The following is a 23,637-nucleotide window of genomic DNA, read 5'->3' as shown; positions in this document are numbered from 1 at the left end:
TTTGGGTTTTATTTCGTCTGCGATGAAAACGTTTTAATCGTCAACGTTAATTAGCTTATTTTGAAAGATCAGCCGGAAGTCACTCTTTCAGCCTGGCTAGCTTGCTAGTTATTGGAGTTAGCAAAGGCGGAATGAGGAGTCGGAGGCAGTCAGAGGGGGATATCATGTAGTTTATCACAGACTATGTAACTTGAAGTACTCAGGCGTTGGTGTTTTCTCTCTCTGACTGTTTTTTTCTGGTAACTCTTCTGTGTTTTATTTTAACATCCGACCTCCACCATGTTCCTGCGCGGGTCTAAAAAGCGACGGTCGAACCGCTCGGTAAGTGTGTATTTCTGTTTTCTTCCACCGATACGTTTATTTCTTCATACTTTCAAGACTCAGTTAATTACTCACAATAAGCTCCGGCATATTGTGCGTGTAAAATCAAACATTCTGCAGGTGAATTGTTAGGCAGCATTTACCTGGTTGTTGGGACAGTACAGATGAAATGAACCCGTATCTTGGCGATTCATGTTCCGATCGGAACTTTAGCCCACCTTCACCTGGCGTTTGTATCCTTGATTTTTATGTAAAAAACGCCAAACTTCTCTGACTTCATGTACACTAATTGTGGTATTTTATTATACTTTTTGTACCAGATAGTCTTGCATTCTTTGTGTCTTAAGTCATTTGGGGCGCCCCAGGTGAGTCAGGAGGGGTCAGACTACGTCATAGATTATTACCTGAGCAGGTATGGATGTTTGAGTTGTTATCTGCTACAGTAAACTTAATCACGGTGTAATTATAAATTAATTGATAATATAAGACGTTCTTGTCCGAATATTATTGCTATAAATGATGTTATTGTCAATTAAATAGCATTTTATCACTCTGATATATCATAGCGTAATAATGTCAGTGCACCTTTCAAACAGTGATTAGCATTATAGAAAACTAAAGCGATTATGAGTCTTCTCAACAAGAAAAATGCACACGTAAGTTATTTGAAGCTGTGTATTTCTCAACTCAAAAATACAAACTTAAATCGGTATGAAAAAATACATAAAAAATAGTGCTGTACTGTTTTCAGAGTAACAGTGTTTAACTAAATTAAAAAAAAATGGCAGTAACAGAAAGGATCTTGTATAAATAAAGCTGTTTCCACAGAGTTTGTGGGTTTTTTGTGGTCATGTAATTGGGATTATGAGTTGATCGACTGTGCAGCACCAATTTGTATTACATGTTGCCCTCGTAATTCACATGTCATTTAAAGTGTTTTATCAGCTGAAGTAAACCACCCTGGACACTTGTTCCTCTCACCTGACAAATACAACACAGCTACACTGAAATATTAATGAATGTCATTAATTTTTTATTCAACACTTCATTACATCAGCATTAGAAAAGTGAGTTTTGAATCGTGTTACAAGAATGTCTACAAGTGCGAGCATATATCTTTTGGTATATGCATGCAAACAAAAAAATTGTTGTCGGAAAATATATGTAATCAAATGAAAAAAATAGATTCCGCACCATAAATACACCCAATATCATCAGATAATATCACTTTAGATGCACAGCAGGTCTGTTATGATGCAAATATTATCTGGAAGGGACAAATTAAATACCTTCCTAAAAACTACATAATAATCACATTTCTGAATTTAACACACACGTACTTTATATCTAACTGTTGCAGTCGAGTCATATTAACAATTAATGGCCATGTCCTTGGTTATTACAGCTTTAATATATCAATATTAATATATGTGATTTCAATGACAAGCGGCACCATGAAATATGATATGAATGGAGCTGAATTGCAAATCCATAATATAGCTTTTGTTCTGTCTCCAGGCAGCCTGGACAAATCTATCCAGAATAATGTTATGAAGGATATAAGCAGCTTTCTAAACTGAATTCAGATAAAGGATTTTAGAATGTACAAATAGCGGAGCCCTGTTTCATGCCTGTTACATAAGGTGTATTTGACATCCATTTGCCTAATCAAATACCAATGAAGAGTCCAAACAGATCAACAGTTAATCATTAGAAAATTAATTCTTAGGAGGTTTTTTTTTTGTGGTTTAATTTTTTAATTTTTTTTTTAATGGCTTTTGTCTGTTTTTGCACGATTCACCACGTTAGCTGTGATTATATTGATACAAATATTGATTAAAAGCTGATGACCTGTGTACAAATCGACAAATATAAAACAGATACTAGCCTGACTCACAGAGTGAACAAATTTGCTGTCACATAAATTAGTATGTACTTTCTCAGAATACTGTCAGCAAAGCTTTTGTAAGACAGCAGTCAGCAATTTTTTTTTTTCAGGCAAACATTTTAACAATTACTGGTTCCAGACTCTTAACTTTAATTATTTGCTGCTTTTATTTGTCATCGCAGAAAATAAAGAGATGGGTTTTGGGAATTTTGGGTGAACAGAAGAAGCAATTTTTGTATGTTGCTTTGAGAATTTTTTTTTTAGCCTTTTCACTGCAGACACTTGACATGGGGAAAAAGCCCAGATACTAATATATCCTATTATGTCACACAGTCCTGACTTACTTGAGAAGAACAGAGCTGATGCTGATGTGCTTGTGACACGGTTGCTTTTCCTTTTACAATAATCTAAATATTTCATCTGACGTGTTGTAACTAGTCCCTTCTTCAAGCAGCACAGTGAGGTAAAAGCAAAAAACCATAAATATATATTCTGGTTTCCTCATCATTGATGATGAGGGAGAAAAAAAGAGACTTAAGCCAACCTGCCCGATATATCCGCCTCTGAGTTAGAAATATTCCCCAAAAAAAGTCTAGTACTAGATGAAGTGTTGTGTCACAGAGGGGGACCTTGAGACACCTGTATCCACGTAATCCTGCATCTACACAGCATGGTGATGCAGCAATGGCTTAGACCTCTGACCTTTTCTGTTAACGTTTAACCCCTCTGACACCACGCGTTTGAGGAGATGAGCAAAACTTCCTGCAATCACTGTCTCGTTGAGTTCTGATGAAACATGCAGCGCTTGCTTAGCTTTAATGCTGTCAGTCAGGTAGCATTTTTCGCTTATTATTGCAGGTGATCCCCTGCTGAGCTGATGCAGGTTTCAACTGATGTTAGATAACAAAGCTGGAACTCTGTTAGTTTGTCCATTACCTGGTTACTTGGTAGCAACAGAAAGCTCAAGCAAACCAAGGCAGCGCCATGTGATTAAACCTTCTACCTACTTAGCGAAAACAAAGGAACTGATATGAAAAGTCTGACGCCAGTTTAAGTGTGAGCATGTGAGCTGATGTGAACTTGAACGTGTTGTTTACTTTACCCACACTCAATTTAGCTGTAGTTTCCTACCACCACTCCCATCATGCCGTTCTTCACTCACAGCACAATAGTCAAACCTCATTGTCGGGCCACAAACGTGCTCCATTATCTTTTGTGGGAGACTGAAAGAAAACACACATGAAACCCTCAAGTCTGTGTGCTGCCTTGACATAGAGGACACTGCCATCATGATAAGGAAACCTGCAAGGAATGTGAAACAAGCTGACACCGGCTAATGTTCAAGGCTGAAAGTTGTAGTTGTTTTGTTTGTTTTTTCTATTTTTCATTTTAAAAAAAGCAATTAAGCTGTAAATTTAATGTTCATCCTCATTTAAAGTCAAACAGAAGAAAAGAATAAGGACACAGGATGTGGACGAAAGGTCCCAATTTTTTAATCCCCTTTTATTATCAATATATATTATTATATTATATATATTGTTTATTTTTTATCTGCAGGTTATTATGCATCTTTGGATTTGTTTACCGAATAAAAGAGCAGTGGACTCTTGTTCTACAGCAAACTTATAATATTATGCTCCTCAGATCATATTTATTTCTTGCCAGTCTATTAAATAAGAAGAAATTTTGAAAGATGTTCCTCAAAATGTTTGTATTCAGATTGCTTGTTTGACCCTCCTCTGAAACCCAAAGTCGAAGAGATTATTTCACTGCAGTTATAGTTTCCACTGTATATGAACTAACATACAACTTTATTACAACTTTCAGAATTGCCCATAATGGAAAAAGAGCTTGCAAGCAGCAAATGTTTGACATCTTGTTTGAAAAAGACAATAGAAGCCAACTTCTCTTGTGACTTTTTCTGATTAATCAAATTATTGTTGTTGCTCTACAGTCAAGGCTCAATGATTCCAATTTGATGTTTTAGTCTATATAGTGTATAAGCTTTCAAAATTTGTGTAACATTACCATCTGTAGTTTTAAAACGGTAAAATTACTGACTCTAGAAGATGAATCAGCCCTCAACATCAACTCCCTGTTTTCTAATCAAATTGAAGAAGTTAGCGTCAAACTTACTCCCTGAGAGTCCAGTAAATCGAGGCTTTACTTCAATAAAAGAAAACCTATCCAAGCATGCAGGTGAAAGAGTCTGTGAGTGGAAAAATGACAATACCAGCATGAAGATGAAGTGTCATTTCATCCCTTTACCCCATGAATAGGAAGACAGTAACACCCTCTAGTATCCTGAAGTGTAACCATCTCAGGTTGACTAGGTTTTATCCTGAGGCTATTTACTTTCATCATCGGTAGTTGTGATTTAGGAGTTTAGCCGTACACCTGTGTTGAATCTATAGGTATTTTTTTCTTGCATGTGCATCTAAGGCCCAGTCAGCTCCTTGGTGTGACAGCTCAAAAGCTCCTTCCTAAGGAAATAACAACTGAAAGGTCCAGTCACCCAGAAATCATTGCTACGCTCCATTTAGCCCATCTTGTCACCTTTCATACCTGGCACTGTTCACGCCATAAATCAAAGAGGTGCTCAATAAAGCAGCCTTGCGCAACACACAACGCAGTGTAGGTTGCACACTGCATGTAAACTATTGTTCACGTGGGGCAATCTGGACAAACTTGTTCATGTTCCACTGAAACTGGATTTAATCACCAATGCCATACCATAATAACTCGAGGGACATGCACAAACAGACTAATTGAATAAAAACAGTCACGTTGAGGAACACAGGCTGTGAAATGCTCCTAGTTCTTTTTATTTGTACACAAACGTAAACTACACAACTGTTATAACCCACACAAATCAGGGACATAGTAAAGTCTGTGTGCAGTAATGCAAGTATGGCACATTTAAGAAATTTAATTACAAATCCATACTGGGAGAAGAAGACTTGTGCAAATACTTATTATTCAGACTTCAGAGCCGATGTTCTTGTGAGTTGTGGCTGCTTGGATGTAAAAAGATGAAAACAGGGTCGAGCAGGTATGCACAGGAATCTTGCTGTATCGCATGTCTGCTTTTTTATGACTTTGCTCATTAAAACCTGTCAGCGTCTGCATTCTTGCAAGCATAATGCATCTGCATTTACATTCTGTTCCTCTGAAAGGAAATAATAGCAAATGTGTTTTATGTATGTAAGTTTATCTTGTTGTGACTGCAGACCAATGAGGGACATGCTTTGTCTTTCTTCTCATTGGGGGGGGGCGGTCCAGTCCAAGTGGAAAAACCCAGACAGCATTATGCGGTTACAGTGGGGGTTTTTGTTTGGAAATCTGGGAAAAGATAATAAATGTGTAACACATTTTCCCTATAAACAGTAAGCTTAACATCAGAGACAGGTACAGTAAATTTAAGGCATCGGAGAAAAGGAAAGTAGAGACGGCGTGACTGCATGCAGAGGGAAAGGGTGCAGCTCCCATCCTGTAGCTGCTTCCTTCCTCTCATCTCTGCACGCACACACACACACACACACACACACACACACACACACACACACACATACACACACACACACGCACAGTGGGCTTCAGAAATACAGTTAGAAGTGAGATATGAGGTAGTAATGGCTTTGGGGCTCAGTTGCTGTTGGCTAAATCAGTTGCACTGCTCAGCACATTTGGTGAAAGGATTTTTTTATTTTTTTTTTTTTTCCAGATTTTACATCCTTCATCATCAACATCACCATCACTTCCAAAAAATGCACTCTGCACAATCACTGCTGGGTTTGACTAGAGTTTGAGGACTGGAGTCCCAATAAAAAAAATTACCCAGATGCTAATTATTTCATCTTTTTTTTGGGGGGGGGGGGGTATGTATGGTGGTTGTGGGCAAGATGTAATCCCATTTCTTTCATGGACTGACTACTTTGCATCAATCTTACATCACATCATCCGGTATAATCTGCATCTTCCATATCCAGCCGTATGTTCAGTAATCCACACTTTGATTTGCGCTAAAAGCAAACAAGCTTGAACTCTTCTGAAGTTGGTGTCTGTCGTACCAAAAGGGTTAGTTTGTTTTCTGTTCATATCAGTGAGGCTAACTGAGCATCCAGTTGAATAAGAAAGATGGGGATTGTACTGGATGATGATGTTTGGGCAGTTTTGCTGTTGTTTGTGGTTGGTAACCATTGGGCACAATTAGCTTCAAGCTAAATATACGTACATGGCTCCTTCTGCATTCTCAATTCACAAAGAGGTAGCGCAGTGAGAAAAAGGCTTGAAGCATCTATTTGTGAGTACTTGAAAGTAGGGCCCAACAGATATGGAATTTTGGAGCCCAATACCAATTTTAGAGCAGAAAAAATCACTTATCACTGATACAGTATGTGCAACTGATATAGTGAATTTATGCGCTGGGCTGACAATAGAACCTTTCTATATTCATTGCGCTCTTATCTTGTACTGACATTGCTATGTCAAAGTACTCAGAAGTCTAATATCTCAAATAAATAACTGCTGCTGCTGGATACACTTTATGATGCATCATTTTTAAATCACTGATGGCCTTTTTATGCATTTAATGTGCTGTATAAAGGTTTTCTCCCACCCTACTGAAAAGTCATTGGAACACACTGTACAGTGCAAGTGCATTCAGACCAACCACCAGCGCTTTTATATGCTGGGAACCCCAATCACAAGCTGTCAAACACAGCTATCAGTATTGGTATTATACATGCATATTATTGTACTGTACTGGTCTAATGGTTTATATCTGTCAGCCACGTCAAGGGTACTTTCAGTATAATGATAATGCAGGATTTTGTTGTAATGTGGGGATGTTCCTAAACAAACCCTACACGTCACTAAATAATCCTCGTGGAATCTTTGTGCAGCCCATTCCCCTGAGCATTCCGCCTGCAGCTTATGTGAAACCACTATGATGCTGCTGCTTCTCCGACCATGTGTAGCGAGCATTGTACGTGCTAACCACAGCCTGTAACCTGTCTTCCTATAGTGGCGCCTCATAGGAAATGATGGGAACTGAAGGTGGTTTGTTTGTTGTTTTAGCAGGAGGAAGAGGACCCTGACAGAGGGCAGCCCTGTATGCGCTGTGGAGACCAGTGCCCGGGCTTCCGTGTCCATGGCTGGAGGTATGAAATTGCAGGACGTAACAGCACTGCTTTTTACCTTGGCAGGAAATGTTTTTCTCATTCAGTATATTTACCAAATCACACTGTCTTTAATGTTTCTAATAATGATCAGCCAGCACAAAGCCTGAAGTCAACTTGTGTTCACTTTTCTTATAATGCAAACTGTCTGCTGAGAGTCTCTATCAACCATTTAAATTAAAAAAAAAACCCTTTTATTCAATAAGAACAATGTAGAAAAGAATCTCTATACACCATCAAATGTGTGACAGTTGCATTATTCATTAAAAAAAAAAGAAAAAATCAATTGCGGGGAGAAATTTGGTAAAAAATATATTTTTGTTCTCTTTTTATATTTTATATATACGGTGCAGTCAATACACTCTATTTAAAATGAGAATCACAGTTTTCTTGCCTCGACCTGAGATCTCGACTCGGTCTCACAAATGTCTCCACTCTAAGTGCTTATTGCGCCCATTTACATAATGTCATGATCCTTGATATGTTACTGGCACATCAACTTCACACTTCAGAAAAGTTTTAAGCTTTAATTCAACAGTGCCATGTCAACTTCAACTTCTCTTTTTTTACTCGTTACATACATATGTCAGTGTGGTTGGGCGGAAAGGATTTTCTGCAGACTTTCTTAGCGTTTACAGCTATACATCACATATCAGGCTGTGGAGACATTCGACAGATGATTACTGTATGCACATTTGTGGGGTTTTTCTGTGGAAAAATACTGCCGACAGTGCATGTGAATGTGACTTTCATCGCTCAGTCTGAATCCACAAAATGTCCCCACCGCTGAATTTGAAGCACTTTTGGTGTGAGCTCGCCAATGTCGCTTATTAGGGCAAAGCAAGGAATTCTATCAGTTTTATGAAAATTGATATATGGCCTTGTGACACAGCACCATCACCGTGGTTGAATGGACACTGGCTGCCACGCCAGCAAGTGTGGTTCTTTGATGTTGAAGTCACTTAGGATGTTTGATGCTGGGTGGATGTGGGTTCAAGACCAGGGTGGGGTGACCACCCTTTGCCTTCGCTACAAGCCAGGTGCAATATCCAAATTGCAAGAGATGCTGTATATTCTGAAGTCAAGTGTGTGACAAAATACTGTTCTGGATGAATTATGGTGCTGCTGCAGAGACATCCCCGTCTGTAAACAGTAAGAAAACATCTTTGTTTGGTATGTATCCTGTAAAAAATGACTCTATTTCAATATATTTTTAAATCCAATTTGAATGACACAAGGCTGATAATTCCTTCCAAAATTGTATGAATCATATTGTAATGTTCCAGTGTCAGTCAAAATAATCACGTTAGATGTCGTGTGTGTGTGTGTGTGTGTGTGTGTGTGTGTGTGTGTGTGTGTGTGTGTTCATGTCTTAGAATGTACAGCATCATTACTACCAGTAGAAATCAGCTTAGCTCTGATCTGTGTACACAAGATTGCAGATGTACAGTTGAGGACAACAAACATGACCCAGCCGGTTCTCAGCTGAGCAGATCAACCCTACTGGCCACGGTCATAAAGACGCGCTCTTATACACTTAGGAGCGCCATTAGGCCCTGATCGCTGCAGCAGCTGCAATTATCTTAATGGGAAAACAGAAGCCAAGCAAGATTACCAGTGGCCATCCAGTAACGTGTCGTATGTTCGAACCCCAGCGATTTAAACCGAAGATCAATTCAGGTTAAATGGACTGAAAGAGCTTCTCCCTACACACCCCTGGGGTCAAGCCTGAGGACATCAGATCCAGTGCGTTTACACAATGTTTGAAAAAAGTTGATTTATTGTGCTGGTCTGACTGGACCTTTAAAGATTTGTTAGTCTCAAGTCAAATTTCTCAGTCTGTCAGTGGAAAACACCTAGAGAAACACACCTTGGGAGCTGGATTACACCTGCATGTATACGCTTCAACTGACTGCTAGTCGACCTGGTGTTCTGTATTTGTTCCGTAGGATCCGCTACAGTGTTTAACCTGGAAAAAGAACACCAATAGCCATTACGGAGGGAGAAACTCAAGGCTAAAACAGTATTATTTCTGGACAAATAGGGAAAGGCTATGCTGTTTTCGGATGAATTATCCCTTTTGGTGTAACAGTCTGTCAGTTTAGGTACACTGGTTGAATAATTTGAGATGGCAGCAATGTAAGCTTGCACTTTGTCTGGCACTTGAAGAGATGACGACATTAAATTGATGTCACAAATGACCGATATACAAAGTATGCCTTTTGGATCGTCTAAAAACAAACAAACCTGAAGCCAAGTTGGCAGTGACCTCAACGATGGTACATACGAGGCTTTGTCAACACTGTTACTCTCAGTATTGATCGTCACCACACTCCTGACAAATATCCACCCAAAAAAGCATAATTAAGAGCAACGCAGCATCCGACTTTCCTCAGCAACCAGCGCTTTTTCACTGAAACACAACAAAACATGAAATCACCATGGTACCATCCGTACATTTAAAAATACCATTGACTCTGATTTCCACACTCTGAATTGATCTCTTTATTGTTGTAAAAAAAGAATTTAAAACTGGGATGGTCCACATTCCTTTAGGGTGGCTTTGATTGTATTTCAAGATGGATACTGCACTGTAGTATTTTTCCTCAAACAGAAAATGGGGTTTATTTCCTCATGAGTTGGCTTTTAGGGTTGAAAGTGTATCGCTTCTATCATATTCCTTCTTTTTATACATTAAAAGCGATTTAAGGCAGACTAGCTTCAGCTTTGTTGAGCTGCTGATTGTCCATCTGGAGCACTTTTTTAGACTAGCTCTACTAAGCAGAAGGATGGCTGTTTCGTGGGATGTCCATATTGTGTTTTTGAGTGAGTGGAGAGTTTGAGAGTGTGACTCTGTCGTGATTTCTAACTTGTCGGCCCACATGCCTCTCACGACTATTTGTTCAGGAGTTGTTAAACATTGTCCAGGGCTCACCCTGAAACAATTTATTCTGTTCTGTTTAACGGGTTTTTGTGTACTTTCATTTAAGGCCCCCCACTCTCTCTTTACTTTCTCTCCTTCTCGCTCTTCCTCTCTCTTTCTCTCTCTCTCCTCTTTAGTGTATATCCAGCTGGTAGGGTCTCTTGTTTAGTCTAATCCTGTCAATCACCCTAATAAGATTAGGCCTTACTGCTGTGATCGTAACCCTCTCGATCACTCCATACTTCCCTCACCATTTCCTCCTTTCTACGCATCACTTTATATTTCCCCTTTCAAGGGTAACTTTTCTATTTCATTAAGTTTTAGTGTATATAATGAAAGGCGAATAACCAGTAACATACTAGTATTTCTTTACGCTATGCAGCATTCATGTTTAAAAGTGCAATTTCTTCATTACTTAGTGTTAGTATGCGTGAAACAAAGAGGCAATAACTTAGGAAGCTAGTGTTTAAACATTTGAGTGTATTTTGTGACACTGGATGTAGAGGACATTCATCAGGTTTTGTTATTGTCATGAAAAGCTACAGGAGGGAATTCTTATTTCTGCTTACTAATGCTGCATTCGTACTGCATGTCTAAGTCAACTGTGGCTTTGAGACTGAGAGAATGAAATAACAGGCACAAGAATGTGTACTTCCATTCTTCCATATGTAACCAAAAGACTGTAATTGTATCTTTTAGTTTATTCAGTTCTCTTCCCTCTATTGAGGTCAAGACAAAAGCTTAGAAGTGAGGATGTAATCTAAAACATGTGTGCTGCTGTAATCTACCTCCAGCTAAACTCTGCTGTAAGTCAGGCAACTGTATGCAATGATTTGTTAAATCTGTGTCGTATTAACACAAGACCACAGTTTAGCGACATCTTCTGATTAAGTGTTCGGCAGGACGGATCAGAAATTAGGTTGAAGTGACAAAGAAAACCTTGTTTGAACATTTTCCAGCCGATTCAGGGGAATGGCAGACATGAAAGTTATTAAATGATTGAGATTTATGGGGGGCAGTCTTGAAGACCCCTGAGTCTTGTGCAAATTGCATCTTCCTTAATAACCAATTTAGAGTCACACCTTCTCTTCTGGGGAAGATCATCCAAGTGAATGCAGGCTCAGCTGCTGCTGCTCGCTGAGAGGGAAGTGATCTATCTTCATCCTCAGCTCTCTCACACACAGCTTAAACTGAGGTGGGGGGCAGATGGTGCTTCCGCTGTCCAGCAGCGAATGAATTGAGTTACTTTTGACCCACAGGTCCCCGCCATGCTTCAGAAGCGTTCACTGTCGCTATCGCTATTAGTCTGGGTGGCCATGCGGCAATTACTCAGTCACTAATTAGTGGCAGAGTTTTTGGACAAGGCCCATCTGTTTCTTAAAACCAGATCTAAGAAGGGATTCACTAAACCCCACTGCAGTCAACCTCCGTTATAGATTATCACACCAGCAGCAGCAGCAGCAACAGCAGTACACATTTGAAGCTGTGTAAAATCCACCCGGGTGCGACAAAGTCCAGGTTGTGTGTTGTTGTTGTTAAACCATTATTTGAAAGTTACATGTTTTAATCGTAAAATTTTGTTTTGGTGTTGTCATAAAAAAAGCTTACCTTTTTTTTTTTTTTATTTAGCACTTTTTAAAACAAAGTTATAAGTTGCTTTCTATAAAGCGAAATTTAAAAAAAAAAAGCATAGAATGCGAGCAGTTAGAAACAAAACCCAGCAAGGAAACAACCAACAATGTAATACCAAACATGAAGACAAAAGGAAATAAACCAACATAAAACCCATAAAAAAATGTGTCACTCGCGATATTTATCATCAGTGAATGACTAAAGTCAGATGAGCTGGTGTGTATCGTCATGGCTTCACTAAATCTGAAGGTCACATTGTCTGTTTGATATTTCTCCAGAGACACTTTGTTGTCACGCACGACCATCTTGATCACATTCTATGACAAACACAGCACGTCATTGCTCTCAGTCTCAAATCTGCTGCCTGTATTTGTATGATTTAATAACTGCATCAAAGCAGCTCCCATCCATCTGGTCTGAGTTAGTTCCAGCAGTCCGATCACAGGAGAGCAGACACAGGGAGTTTGCTTGTTGCTGAGACTCAAATGTTTGTCATCTTCAAAGGTAAAGTGAGTAAACGGACCGGCCTAATTGAAACATGTACTTGCACTGTGTGAGTGTGTGTGTGTGTACTTTAGCCAGCTTATCTTTAAGAGTCAATTCAAAAATTGCACGTGTACACTGAGAGGCTGTATTTGTATTTCTGTAATGTATGGTTGCGTTCAGTGCAGTGAGGTCTTTTGTTTGAGCCCACTATCAGCACGGAGGAGGGTGGGAGCCGGGGGGTGGCGGAGACGTTGAAAAGAGCCGTGCAGACAGAGAAATTGCCACATGGAAAGGAGCTGCTAAAGGATATCCTGCTCTCACTGACAGACAGACAGACAGTAGTATATACAGCATACACCTCCATAGGTGCAATGGAAGCCCAGTTTGGATGGGACAGCATCGGCAGGACTAATTTGTCATGATTATTACAGGTAATAGAAACTATATTTTAGTGTCTTAACAGGATTAGAGGGAGCAGAAACTCAAACAGTCATTATGGTGGGAGATGTGGCGAGAATTTTGTGTGTGCGCGTGTGTGTGTGTGTGTGTGTGTGTGTGTGTGTGTGTGTGTGTGTGTGTGTGTGATGTCTCTTGAGTGTCACTGTCTGACTACATCGTTCAGCTTCAGTCAGTGTTGTCAATCACCTCTTCTGTGCAACTTTGCTGCAGCTTTGTATCTCAGCTGTAGCCTCACAAGACAAATGCACGATGTCTTCACGGTATTTAAATGTATGTAAAAAACACACTTGCACAAATAGCTTTTGTGAGACCACCAGCGATGCTTCTCGCATTTCCTGGGAAACTTGTGTCCAACCAGGAGTACAGAATGGCTAAACTGATGTAGTATTTAGCTGAATGACTGTTAATATGTCACTTCATTATTTCATTACCTCTGCTAAGGATGTCACGTGATTGCCAGCATGTTTTTAGCAGGATGACAAAAACATGACGTGGATAAATGGACAGATTTTGATTAAAAGTTTGATGGAAAGATATTATAGGGAACAGTGACTTTTGGAGGCGATCTGCATCACATCATAGATCCTCAATCCTGGAGACTGCTCCAACCCACTGACTGAAAATGGCTGTGGGCAGTATTTTTCTGTAAATGTCATATTTAACTATCGATCTTGTAAATGGTTGAATGAACGAAAACATCTCGCCTGTCTTCAAAACAACTATTTCTGATAAAATGGGCAGTATTTTAGAAACTTGGGCATATTTTGATGAAATTTGTTGTCATGAATTTTGAGGAGAAAGAGAGGTTTGAAGCCCTTATTGATGAAATTAGGCCCATATTCTGTATCCATAAATCTTCTTCAACCGAACTACGATCGCTCTGACAGTGTCTTTGATTTTCATATTTTTCAGGTGACACAGTAACTGTTTAGTTTCCCAATATTTGGTCGGTTGATCCAAACAAACTTTCTGCTGCAATGTTTTTACCTGCGATAACGTGATTTCTGCACCTCCATGAGGTCGCTTTGGTCCTTCAGGCTTTTGATAAATGTCAAACATGAAATCTAAAGTTGCTGCTACCACTTTAGTTTGAATGTCAACTGAAGCTTCATATTGTTGAAGTTTGATATGACAGAGATGACTCTGTCATATCAATTTAGAAACTAACATGAAATCATTTTGCCCTAGCAATGTTTGATATTTAGATCAATTCAAACCATAAACCCTATGAATGACAAACTCTGTGCTTACACACAGCGGCACGGGATCTTTCTGTGTGAGTCTCCATGTTCTCCCTGTTCCTGTGTGGGTTCTCTCTGGTACTCCAGCTTCCTCCCACAGTCCAAAGACATCAAGAGGGGACGAGGCTGATTGATACTCTAAATTGACCGTAGGCGTGGCTGTGAGTGTGAATGGTTGTCTGTCTCTATGTGTTGGCCCTGTGATGGGCTGGCGACTTGTGCAGGGTGAACTCCGCCCCACACCCAAAGGCTCCTGGGATAGGCTCCACCCCCCACGACCCTAAACAGGATAAGCAGTCGAAAATGGAAAAATGTGCTAATACACTTACACATGATCACAGTTTAAGAGAGAGTTTGGTAAATTCCTGTGACACATAACCCAGCAACGTCTCAGGTAACAAATCCTAAAACATACAATCCAGCCAGGTACCAGTTATTATTATGTTAGAGGTCAAACTCAGGCCAGTTGGGATCCAGCGGTGGGAGTGTGACCCTTAATCTGTTTACTCAACTAAAGCAAAATGCTTTAAATGACCCATAGCAGAGCAAATTAAGGTTTTGGGGCTTGTAAATGTTTGTTTTTTCTCCAATCATGTGAATTTGTAGTTTCCGTTTGCTTTTCTATCTCCTACTCAGCTGCACTCCTGTCAGCAGGCACTCCTTTCTTTTGTCTTCAGGATCCTGCTTATTCGGGTATTTTATTATAATCTAGTTCAAATTATTGCTTCATTATCTTGGATTGGAATATCTAGCCAGCAAGTACAAACAGAAGTTTCATAAAGACTTGTTTTACATCACAGGTTGGTGACTCAGGTAATTACAGTGAATGAGGCTCAGCAACACAAGGCCTGATGAATTGCTGTGTTGAAATACCCTGCAGCAATGAACTGTAATAAAGTATAGTGGAGTCATGATTAAACTGCCGAAATAGAACTAAAGAATGAATGAGTTGCTTAGAGCCTCCCTGATTTAGCTTTATACAACAGATATATTGTTCAAAGTTGACTCCTGATGGAATAATAGTGACAAGGAGAGATGTGATTCTAGTTGGTCTTGCACATGTTCATCATTATCTCCTCTTGCATGTGAGGGTGGTGTCAGTGGTGGATTGTAGGGAGTGGGTGGGTGCTGGTGGGGTGACACCGGGTAAAATGTGGTGCATCTGCCAACTATGCTGTCACGCCAGGTCCTCAGCTATTTCCTCCTTCCTACTTATATCTGCATGGAGGCCCCCCCCCCCCCGCTTCCATCCCAGGCCCCTTCCCCAAACCACCCCACCCCCACCTCCAACCCCCTCTGCTAGCACAGACACACACAAATACAGCTGGGATGACTTTTGTGCCAGAATAGCTTAAGCTAAGCTGACTTGCTCCCTGACACATTTTTTTATATTGTTTCCACACGCCTGCCGAACATGGGCATATAAGGTGCCAGCTCAGGCCCCCCCAGTGGTGTAGCAACATTTCTCCAAACAAAATAGCTTGAGTTAGGTAAAAAAGAACTTCTGTTCCATCCAGTTTTCACTGATGTTTCATAGAGGGATGAGTTTGATCATCAGAGGATAACTCATGGAGTTTGCGTCTTTGTGTGCACGTGTGTGTGTGTGTGTGTGTGCGTGTGTGTGTGTGTGTGTGCGTGTGCATGTGTGTGCGTGTGTGTGCATGTGTGTGTGCTTGCTTTGTGGTCATGTGGGGGTTGTGTGCTGGAATAAAGCAGCTTTGTGCCTAGTGAACTTGAGCCACAACAACCAGCTGGCAGGCTGTTACGCAATCCCAGCAGAGATGTACACATGCAATACTTGATGCATTTAACCACATTGTCACAGTTCTTTTCACCCATACACTGCACCCACACCCAAGCATCTCCTCAGGGTGTTTCAGTCTGACTCTACTGTTTCCACAAGCTGGCACACCTATGGGGCAGCTGTTGTGAGGTCCAAGGACAAGATGGGATGTAATTTGCAGCAGAGGCAGATTATTGCTCCCATCTTCACCTCCCTCTCTTAACTGCCACAGGATTGACAGCCAGGCTTATGATAGTGACCTCATTTCCTGCTTGTTTGGGAGAAAAGTGATGGGTCCGGATGCAAGGCCGGATTTTCTGACCCTCAGTATCATCAGTTATAGGATTAAATTCACATTTACTCCCCTGGTGTGAACTCTGTAGCACTACATTCTAAGTATAGACCAACACAAATAAGATGATATTTAGTGCCGAATTTTCTCTTAAGTTCTAAGTTGATTTAAAAATTGTGCTTGTTGTTCCTAACACTGGTTTATCAGTCGTTTTTGGTCCCAGGGAGGCAAGTTGAGTCAAATTTAAGAATGTGTGCAGGCTGGATTAGACAGTTCTTTATAAACTGACAATTTAGGCAGTTATTATAGTCAGAACTGTAATAATTAGCTGATTATTAAATTGATTTGTCTGTAAACTGTTTAGGTCATCTAATAAAATTTAAAGCAATTTTAAAGCAGGAAAAAAAGGCATTTGCTTATTTAGTGCTTCCAAAAAGGGGAATGTGATTTTGGTCTTTTGGTCAATGTAGCTATCATGTTTCGGGACTTGGGACTGTTTATAACTATTTTCGAATGTGTTGCCAACCAAATTATTAGTTCATTATTCAGGAAAATAGTGGGTAAATTAATATTTGATGAAAGTGATCATCAGGAGTGGCCCTAATAATAATCATATCAGAATATTTCTTGTATTTCTGCTGTGTTAGATGGTACAGCAAGTGCAGGATTGATAAACATCTGAGCCCTCAGTCAGCTTCAAATTCTGACAACTTACAGGAAGCACCGGTAGAACCCATCTGTGAAACTTCTAGAAATCTCTAGATCTGACCTTTGATAAGTTCTGTCTGATGGTGTGAATGTAAAAGCCCAGTGCTGATGGTCCTGCTTTCCCACAGGAAGATCTGTGTGCACTGCAAGTGTGTGCGAGAGGAGCATGCTGTGCGCTCGGTGCCGGGCCAGCTGGAAAAGATGATGACCAAGCTGGTATCCGACTTCCAGAGACACTCCATCTCTGATGACGACTCAGGCTGTGCCTCGGAGGAGTACGCATGGGTTCCACCTGGGCTCAAGCCTGAACAGGTCACAACCCCGGTTACAGAACAGACAAATGAGACAACACATAAATTTATGGTGCACAAGGCGCCTTCACCTAGACATGTTCATACATAATCTAAAACAATCTAATGACTTCCGCATTCATAGTACAGCAGGTAAATATATTGCGACCTGTACTCTGTCATAAATACTCCTATATGAACTCCCTCGTCTCCTCGTACAGGTTTACCAGTATTTTAGCTGCTTGCCAGAGGACAGGGTGCCCTATGTGAACAGTCCAGGAGAAAGATACCGCATCAAACAGCTGCTGCACCAGCTTCCAGCCCACGACAGCGAGGTAACATCACCGTGACTGCATTCAATTCGAAACCAAAATCACAAAAACAGCTGAAACCGTTAGATCACCAGAAATATAATGCAATGTGATAAGTGATGATGTGTTTGCATGATTTCTCAAGGGGAAACGCCAACATTTCTTAGCTGTTGGGAGTTGTTGCTTCTCTCCATCTTGTGTGGAGTAAACAGAACGTCTTTGGTTTTGGACTGTTTCAACATTCAGTTTCGGGGCTTTGAGCCATTATGAACGACACTTTTTTCTGGTATTTTCTGATATTTTGTAGTAGGGATGTGCGAGTATTAGCCAGTACCAGTGCTTATCTAATGCAGTATTTATATCTCCGTGTGACAATTTTGTACGGATCCTCTTTGCATCACCCCTCATCAATGAAAACATTAACAAATATTCCACCATATTCCCTATGTCTGTAAAGATAGAAAGAAAGAAAGAAATACAATCAACCTGACTTAACTGTGGAAAACCTGAGACACATCTGTATCACTACTGACTCTAGAAACATTTTTATATGCCATGTCTACAAGAATATTTATGTCTTGCAGCCACAATACTGTAACTCGCTAGATGAGGAGGAGAAGAAGGAGCTGCGTCTGTTCAGTCAGCAGAGGAAACGAGAAAACCTGGGTAAAGGCGCTGTCAGACTCTTCCCAGTAACAATGACTGGAGCCATCTGCCAGCAGGTACGGCAGCATTTTTATTTTATCTTCTGACAAAGGCAGTGTCACAACAACAGCAGCGACAAACTGATAAATATTCAAAGGTATAACATTAATTCAAGCAAGCGAAAGCCTGTTAAAGTACATCTTAACTGCGCCGCAGAATTTGTGTTGGAAGATTGTCCAAGTACAAGTAGGCGCAGGCTTCTCATTGCACACTGAGGTTTAATGATTACATGGCTGTATAAAAAACTTGTTCTGTGACCTGGGGCGTCTGTGTGAGGCAAGACCATCTAACGTCCTCCTCTCTGCGCCCCACCCTCCCCCAATCCCATCTACTCTTCCAGTGTGGCAGACAGATCTGTGGCGGTGACATTGCAGTGTTTGCCAGTCGGGCGGGAAACAGCAGCTGCTGGCACCCTCAGTGTTTCCAGTGTGCCTCCTGCAGTGAGCTGCTGGTTGATCTGATCTACTTCTACCAGGATGGACAGATCTACTGTGGCCGGCATCACGCTGAGAGGCTCAAGCCCCGATGCCAAGCCTGTGATGAGGTGACTGTCCTCAGCTTCTGTACACTCTCATCAGCAGCAGTGTAGTGGAAGTCCAGAGTATCCTGGTGTCCCATATTTTAATCTTCCTTTATTTCTCCTCATTAAACTGTCCACGGCAGCATCTGTAGCTCTACAAGATGATCCATGTAGAAAGATCTTTTAATACTGCTAATACAGCTAATAATACGGCAAATCATTAGGTGCTTTTCTGTGCTTGATTGTTGAATTTAAATATTCTCCTTGATCACAACACAGCAGACAATTATTTTTCTTATTCTGAATGGCCTCTGACTGACTTATAAGATTCGCTGATGTGGATCTGGCACAACTGACCTACAAGAGTTCTTTAGAGACAGTTATTATTAAGCCTGCACCAGGCGGGTACCAATACCATCTTTTTTTCCATTATTTCCACCCAAATCCTCAGTTTAACTGTGTGCTATGTGTTTTCTTCTATACCCATGAAATGACCTCATGACCTCGCTGTCCATCTCTCGTTTGTTGTTCGCTGATCTTAGATTATTCTAGCGGATGAATGTACAGAGGCAGAAGGAAGATACTGGCACATGAAGCACTTCTGCTGTTTTGAGTGTGAAGCGGCGCTGGGCGGTCAGCGTTACATCATGAGAGAGAGTCGACCGTACTGCTGCTCCTGCTATGAGTCCCTGTATGCAGAGTACTGCGATACCTGCGGAGAACACATCGGTACTGAATTTAAATGAGTTTCACATGGATTTTTAAAGCAGTTACCAGACAGCATCAGACAGTAAAAGAAGCCAAGACAACACTATCATGTACTTCCCAACAGCTACTAATAAAAAGCAGCATTGGAGAAATATCAAATGCAAGATGATAGAAACAAAAATGCTCTGTAAATGTATCACTCACCGCATCCTCTTCGCAAAAATATACTAAATGGAATCATAAAAAGTTAGGAAATTCTCGGAATGGTCATATTTTCGTTTGCTAAATGATAATGACGTCACATTTGTCCATGACAATCATTTCTTGGTAAAACAGGTGAAGGATGATGATCAAAGTAGCTGTCTTTCTCCCTTGGCTGCACGTATGAAAGTAATTACGTCCACTTTAACACTGCAAGTGGACAAATGAATCCAGATGAAATGTCTCCTCTTAAAAGCAGGAGCTGATTTACTGTGAGAACTATTACAGTATTGTAACATTTTAAAGAAGCTTTAATATCACAGGTTAGATGCCACATTTCTCCTTGACATCATGTAGTAAATCGGTTGTGGAGTCAACACACACGAGTAGCAGCATTTGTTTTTAAATCAACTAGTGTGAAGTTGTGTATTCATGTTCTAGTGTGTTTTTCTAGTTTGTTCTAGTTTATTGTTGTATTGTATTGTTCTAGTGTGTTGTTCTAGTGTATCCTTCCAGTGTAGTGTATTTCAAGACAATTAGAAAAAGAAGAGATCCCTTTATGTATCCATGAATTCATGCTCTAAATGTATAAAGATAAAGATTTTGAGGTCTTCTGGCAATTTAAATGATGATGTTCTCGCAGGGATCGACCAGGGTCAGATGACCTATGAGGGTCAGCACTGGCACGCCATGGAGCTATGTTTCTGCTGCGCCCGCTGCCGACTGCCTCTGCTGGGACGCCCCTTCCTCCCCCGAGCAGGACTCATCTTCTGCTCCAGGTCCTGCTCGCTGGGTGAGGACCCCAATAACTCTGACTCCTGTGACTCGGCACTGCAGAGCAGACCTGCTCATCCTAGACGCTGTGGGACAGCAGAGAAATACCAGCAACTTCATTGTGGTTCTCCACTGCAGCCACCAGAGGGTGTCATTTCTCCTTTAACTCCTGTCAAGGACTGCAGTCACACTGCAGTGGAGAACAGAGGTGAGCAACCTGGTGGTGTTACACGCGGATGTTAAGTAGGTCAGAAGTTCTCGTGTGTTTTCATGTTCTGGACCCCAAGTTGACTCTCAATGAGAGTCATGAGACGCCATTTTAATAAGATTAAGCAAAGGGAACCTGTAACTTTATGTCTAGATACATTTTGTGTGCCATTCAGACATCTTTCATAAGCTTTTTTGGGCTTTTCTTGTTTGAGGGTTTTTTGTTGTTGTTGTTGTTTTTCAGATTGTTTGGTCATAGTATAAATATGGTACTTTTTGCCAATTTCCAGCACATTCACTTAATTTTGTTTAAAAAAATATGGAAAATGGCAACAAATATATCAGGTAGAATTTAGATGAAAACAAGAAAGTAGTTAAAATGATGAATCAGTGATTATCTGCCAGATTTCTTGTGTTTAATTGCTTGTAAATGCAGCTGCATTGAAGATTAAAATAAAGATGAAAATTCAAATATTTTGCCCGAGAAGACCCTCATAGACCTCTGAGAACCCCTGATGTAAATCACACATTTTCACTTTCACAGGAAAAGACTCTTCACATCAAAAGATGACTTGTATTTTTTTGTCTTCTCCCAGGGGTCCACTGCACTGCTCCGGTTCAGAATGGCCTCCCTTCACCCAGTGGCCATCCTCATCCCAGAGGCTCCTACTCACCTCTCCCCCACATTCATCTAGGGAACGGCCTGGGGCCGTCTTGGCCCAGCGACCTTCCACATTACAGTTTACTGCCCGACGACTGCGGGATCAAACCTCCCGTCAGTCGACCCATCACTAGTCGCAGTTCAAGAGGAACCTCGACTGATAAGGACTGCAGGAACTGGGTGGAGAAGACTAATCAAGCCATGCAAGGTATTAATACGGGTATACACAACACACAGCAGCAGTATTATATGATATAAATACTGATGGTACCTCCAGCTCTTTGTGTCTTCACAACATTGTTAACCCTGAATTTCTCTCCTTAGTGTTTCCACTCCAGAAAAGTGCACCGTCATATACAAACCACCTGACGTCCCCCGATTCACCATCCCTCCCACCTCCTCTCCCCATCAAGTCCCGTGAACTGATACCCCAGGATGCCCCCCCACTGACCCTCCCCCAACCAGAGGACAAACCCTCGCGTTCTCCCCCACTGTCACGCAGCAGCACCGCCAGGGTCAGCTTCAGAGAACCAATCAGCAGCAGCTATTCTGTCGATGAGGACGAGGAGGAAGATGAGAATGAGGAGGAGCCACCAGATGATGAGGAGAACCAGGATGAAGATGAGGTGGAAGGAGGTTTTGGGAGCAGGTTACATCTCCAGAAAGGCGTCCCACTTCAGATGGATCTACTGGGTAAGGAAGGCTGTCAAGCATTACCGTCTGTGAAAGTTGGAAATAGGCTAATTTTGTTTTTGTGTCTCGGGCAATCAGATGGATCCTCGTACCACCAGCGTAGTCTTCGTCGAGGGTGGAGTCGTTGCCGGACCCACTCTGACCCAAGTCACCCCTCAGGTTCAGAGAGGCGGTCCAGGCGCTCGCGCGCCGACCGCCCTCGGCTGGACCCCCTGGACTGGAGAGGTGAGAGAGACAGTTGTGGCCCCACTGACGCCTCCATGTTGACTCTCCAGCAGGGCCAGTACAGACACGAGGAGTCCTGCTCTACTTGCTCCTCATCGTCAGACTCAGAGGAAGAAGGCTACTTCCTGGGGCAGCCCATTCCTCTGCCGCCACAGCTGCGAAGACCTCCACCTGAGGAGGGCAAAGACACAGAGGGTGAAGACGAACGGCCCAGAGAGTTCGGGTTGAGAGGCAGCATGAGACGGAGACGAGCTAACAGTCTCAGTGGGAAGGACAAAGACAAAAACTGTGCCATCTCCTGACGAATCCAAAACACAGCATCTCGTTTTTTTAATTACGGAAGAAGAACTAATGGCGTTTCCTCACTGCAGTCTTCAAGCTGTTTATCAGAGTCATGTGTCAAGTCTCGAACTGCAGCTCACGGGATGAGTCGACTTCATCACACTGTTTTCATAGTTTGAATTTCAGTCATATTTAATGAAAAAGAAGAACAAATATTCACTGTGTTCTGTCTCGTGCATGATGCTGAACAGAATGTCTCAGGATTCTGGACATGTGAAGGCGTCACCTTGTGCTCTAAGACATTTGCTGATATTTTATAGACAAATCAGCATTCACTGATCCTCCTTCTAAGATGGTATGATAAAGACCTGAAAGGCTAAATTATGACTTTATTTTTTACAAAACCGGGGGGGGGGGAGAGTAACGACAAAATAATTTTGACAAAAATGTGAAAAATCATCTGTATAGACATCAGCCAATAATTCAGCCATTGCTTCTCAGAAACTACGTTACATTTCAGTCTAAATTTTACTTGAGATGTGATAGTGTAGAAACCGCTGTGCTTGAATCGTGAGTAGTGAGGACTGATGATGGGTCATTTGGAGTTTTAGATCATGTTTTATGGTTAAATTTGACCCTGTGGTGAACTCCTACTCAACATTATCATCATTTACATATGCAAACAAATATGACCCGTGATGTTTCTCTTACAGTAAGAAGAGGAAATATATATATGATTTTTAATTCAACTGTAATTATTTCTTCTGTGCGCTTACATCCAGTTTTATACTACGACAATATATTCCAGTTATGAAAAGGCCAAATATTATGGGGCAAACCACAAACTGTGGTAGTTTAATACTTTAAGACTCTAGAGGAGTGTTTTGGGAGTGTTGTGTAGTTCAGAAGAATACTACAAAAGCAGTATGAGGTCATTTATTTTTACATGCTTGGTGTTGGTCACTGCTCTGTTATTTTATTTGGAGACAAAGAAAGAAACAATGTTTTGTGAAACATGGTGGCAATAAATGTGCGCAGCTTGTTGACCTTGTCCTTTATTTTCCTCTTAACAAACTCAGCATTCATCAGCAGAACTGTAGCTTTTATAGGACAGAAACATAAAGTATTTATTATTATACAAGGTACA

The 23,637-nt window shown here is 41.1% G+C and overlaps 1 protein-coding gene across 4 annotated transcripts; it reads left to right on the top strand.

Moving 5' to 3' along the window:
• Positions 1–109: 109 nt before the first annotated feature.
• On the top strand, positions 110–23,536 carry prickle3 (prickle homolog 3). Of its 4 annotated transcripts, none has more exons than XM_086212578.1 (11): positions 110–321; positions 7,292–7,371; positions 17,042–17,225; positions 17,425–17,538; positions 18,099–18,236; positions 18,560–18,763; positions 19,282–19,468; positions 20,292–20,630; positions 21,226–21,498; positions 21,615–21,983; positions 22,062–23,536. In XM_086212578.1, the coding sequence occupies exons 1-11, from the start codon at positions 280–282 to the stop codon at positions 22,508–22,510; spliced, it is 2,379 nt and encodes a 792-aa protein (XP_086068704.1). In that variant the 5' UTR covers positions 110–279; the 3' UTR covers positions 22,511–23,536. The 4 variants fall into 4 exon arrangements, with proteins under 4 accessions (XP_086068704.1, XP_086068702.1, XP_086068701.1 ...); XM_086212576.1 differs by having other exon boundaries at positions 7,289–7,371; XM_086212577.1 differs by lacking the exon at positions 110–321 and adding an exon at positions 7,153–7,196 and having other exon boundaries at positions 7,289–7,371.
• The last annotated feature ends 101 nt before the right edge of the window (positions 23,537–23,637 follow it).

Source organism: Aulostomus chinensis, chromosome 9 (genome assembly GCF_037954235.1).
Source record: "Aulostomus chinensis isolate RoL2024-O1b breed Wild chromosome 9, RoL_Achi_v1.0, whole genome shotgun sequence".
NCBI classification, from domain to species: domain Eukaryota; kingdom Metazoa; phylum Chordata; class Actinopteri; order Syngnathiformes; family Aulostomidae; genus Aulostomus; species Aulostomus chinensis.
The sequence above is the reverse complement of the archived record's forward strand: the minus strand, read 5'-3'. Positions and strand labels throughout refer to the sequence as shown.

Coding starts and splice junctions, on each gene's coding strand:
- prickle3 (XM_086212575.1), top strand. CDS start 280: ATGTTCCTGCGCGGGTCTAAAAAGCGACGGTCGAACCGCTCG. Junction 7,372..17,041: donor TTCCGTGTCCATGGCTGGAG/GTATGAAATTGC, acceptor GCTTTCCCACAG/GAAGATCTGTGTGCACTGCA. Junction 21,499..21,614: donor GACTAATCAAGCCATGCAAG/GTATTAATACGG, acceptor TTCTCTCCTTAG/TGTTTCCACTCCAGAAAAGT.